The sequence below is a fragment of the Nannospalax galili genome, unplaced genomic scaffold, assembly GCF_000622305.1.
Source record: "Nannospalax galili isolate Female #2095 unplaced genomic scaffold, S.galili_v1.0 scaffold185, whole genome shotgun sequence".
NCBI classification, from domain to species: Eukaryota; Metazoa; Chordata; class Mammalia; order Rodentia; family Spalacidae; genus Nannospalax; species Nannospalax galili.
In genome coordinates, this window is record NW_008355474.1 from 2001040 (window position 1) to 2014103 (window position 13064).

General features: G+C 40.7%; 1 protein-coding gene across 3 annotated transcripts in view; it reads right to left on the minus strand.

Annotated features, from left to right (window-relative positions):
- Fanci (FA complementation group I) overlaps positions 1-13064 on the minus strand; it is a 101933-nt gene that overhangs the window by 70684 nt on the left and 18185 nt on the right. For all 3 annotated transcript variants that reach the window (XM_008852825.2, XM_029555966.1, XM_029555965.1), the window contains exon 3: positions 2673-2745. In XM_008852825.2, the coding sequence (XP_008851047.1) occupies positions 2673-2745 (73 nt within the window). The remainder of the gene's footprint in view (positions 1-2672; positions 2746-13064) is intronic.

A 13064-nucleotide genomic window follows, 5' to 3' on the forward strand; every position in this document is an offset into this window, starting at 1 on the left:
ATATATATATTCCTAACTCCACTGAGATAAAACCCTGTCCACAAAAAAACTTGTATAAACATGATCATAACTAGTATTTAGAGTAGCCAGAAAGCAAAAATAATCAAGTCACAAACACAAAGATGTAAATCCATACACACAATATTGTCTGTCAGTAAAAGGATACAGGCTACAACACAGGTACATCTGTGTAACATGGTCAAATGAAAGCAGTCAGTCTCAAAGCAGTCACAGACACTACTTATGACAATGTCCTCAGTTGGAAAATTCATGGAGACAATATGTGGACTATGGGTCACATACAGTCAATTTAACCAAACTGAAATATTAGAAGGTAGTTCCTACAAATACTTGATAATTTATGATATTTTTAATCTAGGACTTCCAAATTTATCTTTTTCTTTTCGTCTTTTTTTGAGACAGGATCTCCCTGAAGCCCCAGCTGTCCTAGAACTCACTATGTAGACCAGGCTGGCCTGGAACTCACGAGATCCGCCTGCCTCTGCCTCCTGAGTGCTGGGATTAAAGGCGTGTGCCACCACACCCACCAAATTTATCTTTTTAAATACAGTGAGTTACAAAAGTAGAAGCCACGATAATTTATCCAGATTTGTCCAGCTGAGAAACAAATTATCCTATTTCTTCTACTTGTTAGTTCATACAGGAAACTGCCATTATTTCATTATTTCCTTTCCTCTGGTATTTCCACAAAACATTCAGCAAATTACTATAAAAGCTGACTCAATTAGGTTTGAAAATTCTTTTGAACAGGAAGATGTTTTTATGCCTTTGCAGTGGAAACTCAATTTTTGTGGAGGAATAAAACTAAACCAACTTAAAACAGCTTACAAGTCTGAAGTCACTTTTAATTTTTGCCTTGTAGAATTTTATCCTACTACACACAAGCCTGGTGGCTCATGCCTACCCTAGCACGTGGGAGGCTGAGGCAAGAGGATTGCAAGTTCAAGGCTAGCCTTGTGTGCTAGATAGCTTTAGTTGTCAACTTGAACCTGGCTAGAGGGAGCCTCAATTAATGAACTGCCTCCATTGGACTGGCCTGTGGCCATGTCTATGGGGCATCTTCTTGATTATTGAATGATATGGGAAGGCCCAACCCACTGTGGATGGTGCCACCCCTGGGCAGATGGGCCTATGTTATATAAGAAAGCAGGTTGAGCATGGGCCATGAGAGCAAGCCAGTAAGTAGCAATCCTCCCTGGCCTATGCTCCAGCTCCTGCCTCCAGGTTCCTGCCCTGAGTTCCTACCTTGGACTCCCTCAGTGATGAGCTATAACCCAGGAGATGTAATATAAACAAACCCTTTCCTTTCCAAGTTGGTATTGGTCAGAGTGTTTTGTCATAGTAACTGAAGGCAAACTAGAACACCGTGGATGTGTAGTGAGACTCTCTCAAAATCTCAAAACAAGGGGCTTGAGAGATGGCTCAGCAGTTAAGAGCACTGGCTACTCCTCCAGAGAACCTAGGTTCAGTTCCTAGCACCCACAGTTGTTGCAAACAACTGTCTATAATTCCAGTTACAGGGAATCTAATGCCCTCTTCTGTCCTCCACAGACCATAGGCACACAGGTGGTGCATGTGCACACATCTCTCCAGTCTCCAAAATATTAAATCTTAAAAAAAAAAAAAAAGAAGAAGAATGCATTTTTAAGAAAAGGTCTCAGGGGACTGGAGAGACAGCTCAGTAGTTAAGAACACTGGCTGTTCTTGCAGAAGACCCAGGTTCAAATCCCAGCACCCACATGGCAGCTAACAATTATCCGTAACTAGGCCGGGTGTGGTGGTGCATGTCTTTAATCCCAGCACTTGGGAGGTAGAGGCAGGCGGATCTCTGTGAGTTCAAGGCCAGCCTGGTCTACAAAGCGAGTTCCAAGCCGGCTGGGGCTACAGAGAGACCCTGTCTCAAAAAGACCAAAAAGAAAAAAAAAAAAAACAATTATCTGTAACTCCAGTTCCAGGGGATCCAACAGCCTCTTCTGTCCTCCACGGGCATTGTATGACATGGGTGCACTTACCTAAGTGCAGGCAATACACACATACACATAAAAATAATAAAATAAATAAATAAATAGATAAATAAATGTCTCAAAACAAAACAAACTGAAAACCCAGAGCCCGGCACAGTAGTGCACACCTGTAATCGTAATCTAAAGTAGTATGTATGAGTTCCAGGTCCACCTGGGTACAGAATAAGTACAGACCTGTGTCAAAAAAAGGGGGGGCAATTTTTATTCTACTACAATTTATGGAACCACTTTGAGTCACAATCTGAACATAGATGCCTTGCTCAAGATAGTGAACAAATAAGACACATTGGGAATCAAAACTTTCTATGTGAAGCATACAAGATACTCCATTTATTTCAAATCCAGAGGCCCCCAACCCCCTGGAAACCACAGAGTAAGAAGTAGACATAGGTTGTCCTCACAACTCCAAAAGCACAAGTAACCAAAGTAGAGTGCCTTCTATACAGGCTCCAAAAATCAACAATATAATCTCAGGTTCCCATTCCAAATCCCATTAGTTGCTTCTGTAGAATCTCCTAAAGAAAGAAAATGTCCGAATGGGGCTTCAAACAGTAATAAAAGCAGCAAAGATGCCCAAAGTGAACAAATGTACCAACTATTACACTCAGAGAGAAGTGAAATCACTACCTTTGAAGATGGCTCTCAGGAGTGCTCCAACAGCTCTTCCTTTCACTGCCTGATTCTGAAGGAGACTGGTCAACTGCAATCAAAGAAAGAAAAGTGACAAGCCTCTGGCATCAGCTCCTTTACCCAAATAACCTAAAAACTCAAAATGAAAAAGTACTGTTAGATTCAGATCAGAGACTCTGTTATATCACAAATACTTTTTTATTTAGATAAAGCAGGAAGATCTTAACAAGATCCTGGCCCATCAAGACTAAAAGTTAGCTGAGCATGGTGGTACATACCTGTAATCCCGGCACCTAAGGCTGAAGCAGGGGCATCTTTCACCAGTTTTTTTTTAATTATTATTTTTAATTTTTTATGTGTATGCATGTATTGCCTACATGTAGGTTAAGTGCACCTGTGTCATGCAATGCCCTCAAAGGACAGAAGAGGCTGTCAAATTCCCTGGAACTAGAGCTATAGACAGTTGTTAGCTGCCATGTGGGTGCTAGGATTCGAATCTTGGTCTTCTGTAAGAACAACCAGTGTTCTTAACCGCTGAACCATCTCTCCAGCCCCTCACCAGTTCTAAGGCAGCCTGGGCTATATATCAAGTACCAGGGTCGGCAAGGGCCAAAAAAGTAAGACTTCTCTCAAAAAACCAAGACAAGGGCTGAGGCTATAGCTCAGCTGGTAAAGTGCTTTTCTAATATACGCAAGGCCCTGGGTTTGATCCCCAGTACCCCAAAAACTGGGTGGGGGGCACACACCTATAATCTCAGCACTCTAGAAGTAGAGGCAGAAGAAGCAAAAGTCAAGGTCATCCTTGGTTAAACTAGAGTTTGTGGCCAGTCTAGGCTAAAGATCCTGTCTAAAACAAAGAAAATAACAGCAAAAAAGACTAAAATCTGTGCAGAAATTTATTTTATAGAGCCAGGCATGGTGGTTGATGCCTATAGTTCCATTATTTGGGAGACTGAGACAGAAGGATAGCTATAAGTTCAAGGCCAGTCTATGTGACAGAGTGAGATCTTGTCTTAAAAAACAAAGGGAGAAAATTCATTTTTTATAAACATGTATTAAATGTTTCATCAGCACTTAACACTATGGCATGTTTTAGGGACATGCATCCATCAACAAACACTTTTGGTGTACATTCTTCTTCCTTGGAACAATAGAAAGATGAACAAGATGGAGATGATAATTTGACTCAGTTTATGGTACAAAAAAATTAGAAAAAAATGTACAGGCAACAAAAAAGGGGCTGAGATAGACAATAACTTGAGGAAAGGGAGGTGTTCTATTTTCTCCATTGCTGTGACTAAACACGCTGACCAATACCAACTTGGGGAGGAAAGGGTTTATTTTATCTTACATCTCCCAGGTCACAGTTCATTAGGATGCCCAAGGTAGGAACTCAAGAAACCTGGAGGCAGGAGCTGGAGCACAGGCCATGGAGGAACACTGCTTACTGGCTTGCTCCCTTGGCCCCTGTTCAGCCTGCTTTCTTATGCAACATAGGCCCACTTGCCCAGGGGTGGCACCACCTTCAGTGGGCTGGGCCCTCCCACATCACTCAAGAATCAAGAAGATGCCGCACAGACGTGGCCACAGGCCAGTCCTATGGAGGCAATTCCCCAATTGAGGCCCCCTCAACCCAGCTGTGTCAAGTTGACACTAAAGCTATCCAGCACATTTGACCCCTTGTCAACTTGACACACAAACACATCGCTATTAAACCATAACCTTTCCAATTCTTATCCGCAGGATATGATGTTAACATTATTATCACAACGTAAGACAGTACAACTTTAAAAGCCCCACAGTCCTTAAATCCAAATGCTTAAAAGTCCACAGTCTTGTAAAGTCTCTCAACTGGGAGCTCCTGTAAAATCCAAAACAAGTATTAATTTCAAAGGGAAGAATCGGGCATACCTAAGCAAAATCAAAGTCCAGCAAAGTAGCTCAAGGCTGGACATCTGGGATTCACTCACAATCTTCTGAGCTCCAAAGGATTCTGGCAGCTTGACCTCTCTGTCTCTGCCGTCCACAGCACACACAGCTTGTCTGGAAGTCCTAGGCTGGCTCCATTCCACACCTGCCACTGCCCTTGGTGGTCATCCCATGGTCCTGGAATCTCCAAAAACTGGGGTCTCCACTGAAACTGAGGCTACACCATTACCAATGGCCTCTCTTGCCTCTTGGAGTGCAAAGCCTCAGATTCTTTCTATGACCCCTTCAATCCTGGGGTCTTCATTGCAACTGAAGCTGCACTTTCACCTATTGCCTTTCCTGACCTCTCAGAGTGCCAAGCCTCAGCTGCTGTGACCCTTTCACACTTTCAACACCAGAACCATGAAGGACACTCTTACACATTACCAAGTCCTGTTTTCAACTAGAGATGTAGGTGCGGGTCCCCTCTCAACCACAGATTATGGGTCTAGACTCTGAGGAAATACTTTCCAGATTTTACCATGGTGATGCTGGTCTCTTGTTACTTACAGCTGATTTTTCAGCTCCAGCTAACCACCATCAATTGTCCCAGTAAAGCAAAGGTTTTACTTCAGGTTCTGGTCTCTTCTTAATCACAGCTGATTCTTCAGCCCCAGCTCACCAGAACCCACAGATTCTCAATTCAAAATATCAAACAGCTCTGATAGTTTCCACTTCCCTTTGAAGCTTCACAAGTAGGCCTCCATTGTTCACAACTCTTTCAGCATAACTGTTCCAAGCTCCATAGCCACAAACTCTAAGCACTCAATGGCTTTTTTCAGCCCAAAGTTCCGAATGCTTCCACAATCCTCCTAAAAACACCAAGGTCAGGTCTGTCATAGCAATACCCCACTCTCGGTACCAATTTCTGTTTTAGTTTGTTTCTTCATTGCTGTGACAAAATACTCTGACTAATACCAACTTGGGGAGGAAAGAGTTTATTTTGTCTTACATCTCCCAGGTCACAGTTCATCAGGGAGCCCAAGTTACAAACTCAGGCAGGAACCTAGAGGCAGGAACTAGAGCACAAACCCTGGAGGAATGCTGTTTACTGGCTTGCTCCCCTGGCCCCTGCTAGGCTTGCTTTTGTATGCAACACAGGCCCATCTGCCCAGGGGTGGCACCACCTACAGTGGGTCGGGCCCTCCCATATCACTCAACAATCAAGAAGATGCCCCACAGACATGGCCACAGGCCAGACAAAAGAGGCTGTCGGATCCCCTGGAACTGGAGTTACGGACCGTTGTTAGCTGCCATGTGGGTGCTGGGATTCTCTCCAGAGTTGTTAGCTGTCATGTGGGTGCTGGGATGCTGAGCCATCTCTCCAGTCCCTGAAAGTTTAGATTTCATCTAAGAGCAAAAGAAGTTACTCAAAGGGCTGGAGAGATGGCTCAGTGGTTTAGAGCACTGGCTCCTAGATGATCTGGGTTTGGTTCCCAGCACCCACATGACAGCTCATAACCATCTGTAACTCCAGTTTCAGGCAATCCAACACTCCGCAGGCATTGACTGCATGTGGTACATTTACATACATACAGGCAAAACACTCATACACATAAAATTTTTTTAAAGCCAGGTATGGTGGCACATGTCTTTAATCCTGGTACTTAGGAGGCACAGGCAGAGGGATTTCTGTGAGATGGAGGCCAGTTTGGTCTACATAGTGAGTTCCAGGCCAACTGGAACTACAGGGAGACCCTGTCTCAAAAAAAGAAAACAAACAGCCTCCACCTGGGATAGGGGCTGAGAACTCAGCAGACTGCCTAAGAGTGCCAAAATCGGGCTTCCCTGTAGCAACTTCCCAAATTGTGCTGTGAGTACCGGCTAGTAGGGGTCCAAATGTTAGAAAGAAGCTTAAGTGTACCTGACTGGAGCGTGACGGGCCTCTGTGGGAGCTCCTGAGTAGCTGATCTGAAGCCATCAGCTCCCTCTAAAATAAATCTGAGAGAACCTAAAATCTAGACCAACCAGCATTACATATCCAATAAGAAAACAACTAAGGCACATCAATAATACAAATAGAAGCAAACTTCAACTCAACAAAAGAAGACTTGAATTTCATACCAGAATCACAAACAACAAAAGAAATTAACATGCCAAAAATAACAACCGAAAAATAAGAATATAGAAAACCAAAACAGCATGTTCCCACCAAACTCCACCAGTCCTGTAGAAGAGTTCTACAAAGAGAAACCCCTAGAGACAACCCAGGGCACAGAATTTAAAAGAACAGCCATAAACATGATCAAGGAATTCAATGAATTTAAAGAACACACAAACAAACAAACAAAAACAAAGAATTAAAAGAGGGTAGGGATAAACTCTTGACTGAATTCACAAGAGATAGAAACGTTGAGGAAAACTCAGGCTGAAATGAAGAAGGCAGTGAAAAACTCAATAAGCCAATCTGAAACAACAGGAGAAAGCCTTACTGCTAGAATGATTCTGAAATGGAAAGCAGAATATCAATGCCTTCAATATCAACATTTTCAAAGTTGAAGAATTGGACAACTCAAGCAAAGATTATAAAAATTTTTTTTAAATGCAGGAATGGAATATGCAGGAGATGTGGAACACCATGAAAAGAACAAATTTACGTATCATAGACATAGAGGTAGGAGAATTTCAGGTTAACAGTATTGACTAGATCTTAAACAGGATTGTAGAAGAAAATTTCCCAAAATTAAGGAAAGACATTCCCATACAAATACAAGAAGCACATAGAACACCAGACAAGACCAGAAACCACAGATTACCATAATAAAAACATGAAATGTTCAGAACAAAGAGAGACTACTGAAGGCTACAAAAGAAAAACAAGTCACACATAAAGGAAAATCAATCAGAATTACAGCAAACTATGACAACACTACAGGACTTTAAGACACAGGTTAATCCCAACTCAGTAATAGTAGGGGACTTCAATACCCCACTGTCTCCATTAGACAGGGTCAACTGGACAAAGAATAAATAGACATCTGAATTAAATGATATCACACATCAAATGGACCTAACACACATCTTCCAAATATTCTACCCAAGCACCAAAGAATACACTTTCTTTCTTTCTTTAAATTTATTATTTTTATTTTATGTGTATGTGTATTGCCTGCATGTGAGTGCACCTCTGTTGTGCAATGCCGTGGAGGTCAGAAGACGGCTTCGGATTCCCCTGGAACTGGAGTTAAGGACGGTCCACAGCCGCCATGTAGGTGCTGGGAATTGAACCCAGGTCCTCTGCAAGAGCAGTCAGTGCTCTTAACTGTTGAGCCATCTCTCCAGCCCAAGAATACACTTTCTATTCAGCACCCCATGGAAATTTCTTAGAAATTGACCACATACTAGGGCACAAAACAAACCTCAAACCTCAGCAAATACAAAAATAAAAAATAAAAAAATTGAAATAACTCCATGCATTCTACTAGACCACAATGCAATAAAGCTTAAAATCAATAGTGGAAGAAGCCCTAGTAACTACACAAACTCATGGAGATTAAACAACACATTCCTGAATGATGAGTGGGTCAAAGGAGAAATTAAGAAAGAAATAAAAAGTATTCATGGAATTCCATGAAAAGGACAATACAACACAACAAAACCTCTGGAACACTTTAAAAGCAGCCCTAAGAGAGAAGTTGATAGCCTAAGTGCCTACATTAAAAAAATCAGAAAGTGCACTAATAAATGACTTAACATTGTAGCTCAAGACTCTGGAAAGGCAAGAACAAATGAAACCAAAACCCAGCAGAAGAGAAGAAATAACAAAAATCAAAGCAGAAATTAATGAAATAGAAACAAAGAAAACAATACAAAGAATCAATGACCCTAAGAGGTGGTTCTTTGAAAAGGGCCTAAACAAGATAGACCCTTAGCCCAGAAGAAAAGAAAGAAAGAAAGAAAGAAAGAAAGAAAGAAAGAAAGAAAGAAGGAAGGAAAGAAAGAAAGGAGAGAGAGAGAGAAAGCAAGCAAGCAAGCAAATCCAAATCAACAAAATCAGAGATGAAAGGGGAAACATCACAACAGACACCCAAAAGATCTAGAACATTATAAGTGAATATTTTAAAAACCTATACTCTATTAAATTTGAAAACCTAAAAGAAATAGAAGGATATCTAAAATCATGGGAACCATCAAAGTTAAACCAAGAAGAGAGCAATAGTTTAAACAGACCGATAACCTATAAGGTAATCGAAACAGTAATACATAACCTCCCAAGTAAAACAAGCCCAGATGAATTTACAGCAGAATTCTACCAGACATTTTAAAGAAGACCTCCAACCAATACTACTTAAATTATTTAAAAATGATAGAAACAGGAGAACCCCCACATTTCTTCTATAAAACCGGCATCATTCTATACCAAAACCAGGTAAAGACAGAACCAAAAAAATATAGACCCATATTCTTAATGAACATAGATGCAAAAATTCTCAACAAAATATTTGCAAACCACATATACATCAAAAAGATCATTCACCATGATCAAGTAGGCTTTATTACAGAGATGCAGGGATGGCTCAATATATACAAGTCAATAAACATCATAAATCATACAAATGTACTCAAAGATAAAAACCACATCATCATCTCAATAGATGCAGAAAAGACTTTCGACAAAATTCAGCATACATTTATATTCAAAGTCCTAGACAGAACTGGACTAGAGGGAACATACTTCAACATAATTAAAGCTATATACAACAAACCCACAGCCAACATCATTCTAAATGGAAAAAAAAAAAAAAAAATGGAAGCACTCCCATTAGAATCAGGAACCAGACAAGGATGTCCACTATTGGCACTCCTTTACAATATAGTGCTTGAAACTCCTGCTAGAACAATAAGACAAGAGAAGGAAATTAAAGGAGTACTAATTAGAAAAGAAGAGGTCAAATTATCCCTTTTTGCATATGAGATACCAAAAATTCTACCAGAAAACTCCTAAAACGGATCAATACTTTCAGTAAAGTGGCAGGTTACAAAATTAATCTACAAAAATCAGTAGCCTTTCTACATACCAATAGTAAGCAATTGGAGAAAGTACAGGGACTCCCTCCCATTCACAATAGCCTCAAAAAAAAAAATCTTGGAATAAATCTGACCAAAGACATCAAAGATCTCTACAACAAAAATTTTAAACCTTTAAAGAAAGAAATTGAGGAAGACATCAGAGGATTGGAAGAATTAATATTGTGAAAATGACCATCCTACCAAAAGCAATATATAGATTTGATGCAATCCCAATCAAAATCCCCATGACACACTTTTGACAGAATTAGGAAAAAAAAATCCTTAAATTCATTTGGAAGCACAAAAGACCCCAGATAGCCAAAGCAACCCTGAGCACAAAAAGCAATGCTGGGGGGATTACTATACCAGATCTCAAAGTATACTACAGAGCTATAGTCATAAAAACAATATGGTACTGGCACAAAAATAGACCCATAGACCAATGGAACAAAATTGAGACCCAAATATGAGTAATTGCAATTTTAGCCACCTGATATTTGACAAAGGTGCCAAGAACACACAATGGAGGAAAGACAGAATCTTCAACAAATGGTGCTGGCAAAACTGGATCTCTACCTGTAGAAGAATGAAACGAGACCCTTATCTTTCACCTTGCACAAAAATCAACTCCAATGGATCAAAGACCTCAGTGTGAAACTGGAAACTCTTAAGAAGAAACTATTAGAAGAAAACATTGGCTGTAACCTACAAAGATACAGGTATAAGAAAGGACTTTCTAAACCAGACATCAATTGCTCAGGAATTAAGGTCAACAATCAACAAGCAGAACCTTATTAAACTAAAAAGCTTCTGTACAACAAAAGAAACAATCCAGAAAGTCAAGAGAAAACCCACAGAGTGGGGAAAAAGTCTTTACCAGTGAGACACCTGACAGAGGTTTAACATCCAGAATACATAAAAGAACTCAGAAAACAAGCAAGAGGGCAAATCACCCAATTAATGGGCTAAAGATCTAAACAGAGAGTTCTCAAAGGAAGAAATAAAGATGGCTAAGAAATATCTTAAAAAGTGTTCAACATCATTAGTAATTAGGGAAATGCAAATTAAAACCATCTTAAGATTTCACCTTACCCCAGTCAGACTGGCTAAGATAAAAAAATCAAATGATACCAAATGCTGGCAAAGATGTAGAGAAAGGAGAACATTCATTCACTGCTGGTGGGATTGCAAACTCATGCAACCCCTATGGAAAGCAGTGTGGAGAACTCTTAAAAAAATAAAAATGAATCTACCATATGACCCAGTTATACCACTCCTTGGCATATACCCAAAGGACTCATTCTTTTACAGATATTTGTACAACAACCATGTTTGTTGGTGCTCTTTTCACAAGAGCTAAGAGATGGAAGCAACCTAAGTACCCATCAACTGATGAGTAGTTAATGAAAATGTGGTACATTTACATAATGGAGTTCTACTCAGCAGTAAAGAAAGATGAAATTTTCAGGAAAATGGATGGATCTAGAAACTGTTATACTACGTGAAGTAACAGTCAGAAAAACAAACAATGTATGTTCTCCCTCATTTGTGGATCCTAGCATCAAATTGTTATAAGTGAGTGCATATCCTGATGTAACTGCAGGAACCAGGAAAGTGGAAGGAAACCAGGGAGGTAAAGGGAAATAAGGAACCTGAGAGAGAAGAATAGTAGGCGACAGGTGTTATTAAGGGAGAAATGTATAAAAAAGGGGGAGGGGGTAATTAAAGCAGAGGAGGAGAAGGAGGGTTATACAAAGAATTATGGGAGAAGAAGGAACTCAAAAGAGGCAGGTTCATAGAATACAAAAATTATCAAGGGAGAAATGGGGAAAATGGGGACACTTTAAATGGGAAGGGTGGGGAGGGGAGGATAAGACAGGGAGAGAAAGAGGAGACATAAATAATGCCTAGCTAGTATAAAAAATCGGAGGGAACTGTATCAGTCCTAAAACCTACTGAAAACTTACACATACACTATCTCTAGATGAGTCTGTGAGTACAGCCGAAGACTACATAACAAGAAACAGTGCCAGACAGGAGAAACCTTCCTTTGAGTTGTTGGCCAGGTTAGTCCAAGAGACTCCCAAATTTACATAGGCTATTGCCACAGTCCTTGATTACCTCCCAGAACTTCACGGTAAGGATCCTACTGCTGAAGACAGGATATACTTCAGACATAGGATTTGGAGCAATGGAGCTAGAACTGACCTAGAAGGTACCTCCCCTGAAGGCTAGCTCTCATAGCTTTGGAGAGCACTAGACAAGCTGGTATATCAATTGATGGTTCAACCCTAGCCTCAAGGACTAAAAACCATATCAAAGACCAGCAAAGCAAAGGACTTTAGTGCAGTAGTGGCACTTTTATCTTGGGAGTAATCAACAGCTACCTAATTGGACTTAAAGCCCACTCAATGGGAGGAAACTCATATCTGGTACTGTAAATCTAGCCAAATACACATAGCTGGAGAAGTCATATATCTCAGAGAAAACCCAAGGCTCTCATATCCCTAGATAAATGTAATTTCTTCCTATGTGCAAAATATGGATCCTTAAATTTACAGACAAGTATCCCAGTCACCACCCATCTAAGTACCTTCTTCCTCAACAGAGATCACTACAGAGTTATACCACTGGTCACACATAAAGATTCTCTGTGAATTACCCAAGCCTAAGTGGCACATTTAGGATTTAACCTCTACACCTAAGACTCACAGAACATAGAACAAGGGATGAAAAGAACACTAACACTTTCAATTCTCACCAATAAATCTCCCTCATGCAACAGAGGGCCAGGAACACAAAAGGCCACAAATGGCCCAAATGCAAAGAATAAGAGTTGGCAGAGTGTGGGTCCTTGGACAGGTCTCCTATATTGAGGTCCACCCACCCAGGGCTCAGGGACCATGGCAGAAAAGGGGGCAGAAAGATTATAAGAGCCAGGGAAGAGGTGCATGACCATACAGAAATAGTCCACCAGCAATGGGGTCAGCATGCACAAGACCCATTCAAACTTAGGCAAAAACTCAGTACCAAACTATGGAAATGAACAGCAAGCCCCAATCTTAGTCGAAAAATGATAGGCAGCTGATTACTGGTGGGTGAGGAAGAGAAGATCTTCTTGAAGGGAGAGATTCTAGATAGGCTGATTAAACCCCAGAAGATGAACCTGCACTGAGGGACGTCTTGGGTCACTAACTTTACATAATAGGCCCTAATACAAATGACAGAATGCATGAACTCCAGTTGGTGGGGGGGGCGGGGTTGGGAGGGTACCAAAGGAGAAGGGGTTATAAAGATGATTTTATGTATGAAATACACAAAAATTCAATTCAAAAAAAATTTTTTTTGTCTTTTTGAGACAGGGTCTCCTTGTAGCTCCTGGAACTCACTATGTAGACCAGGCTGGCCTCG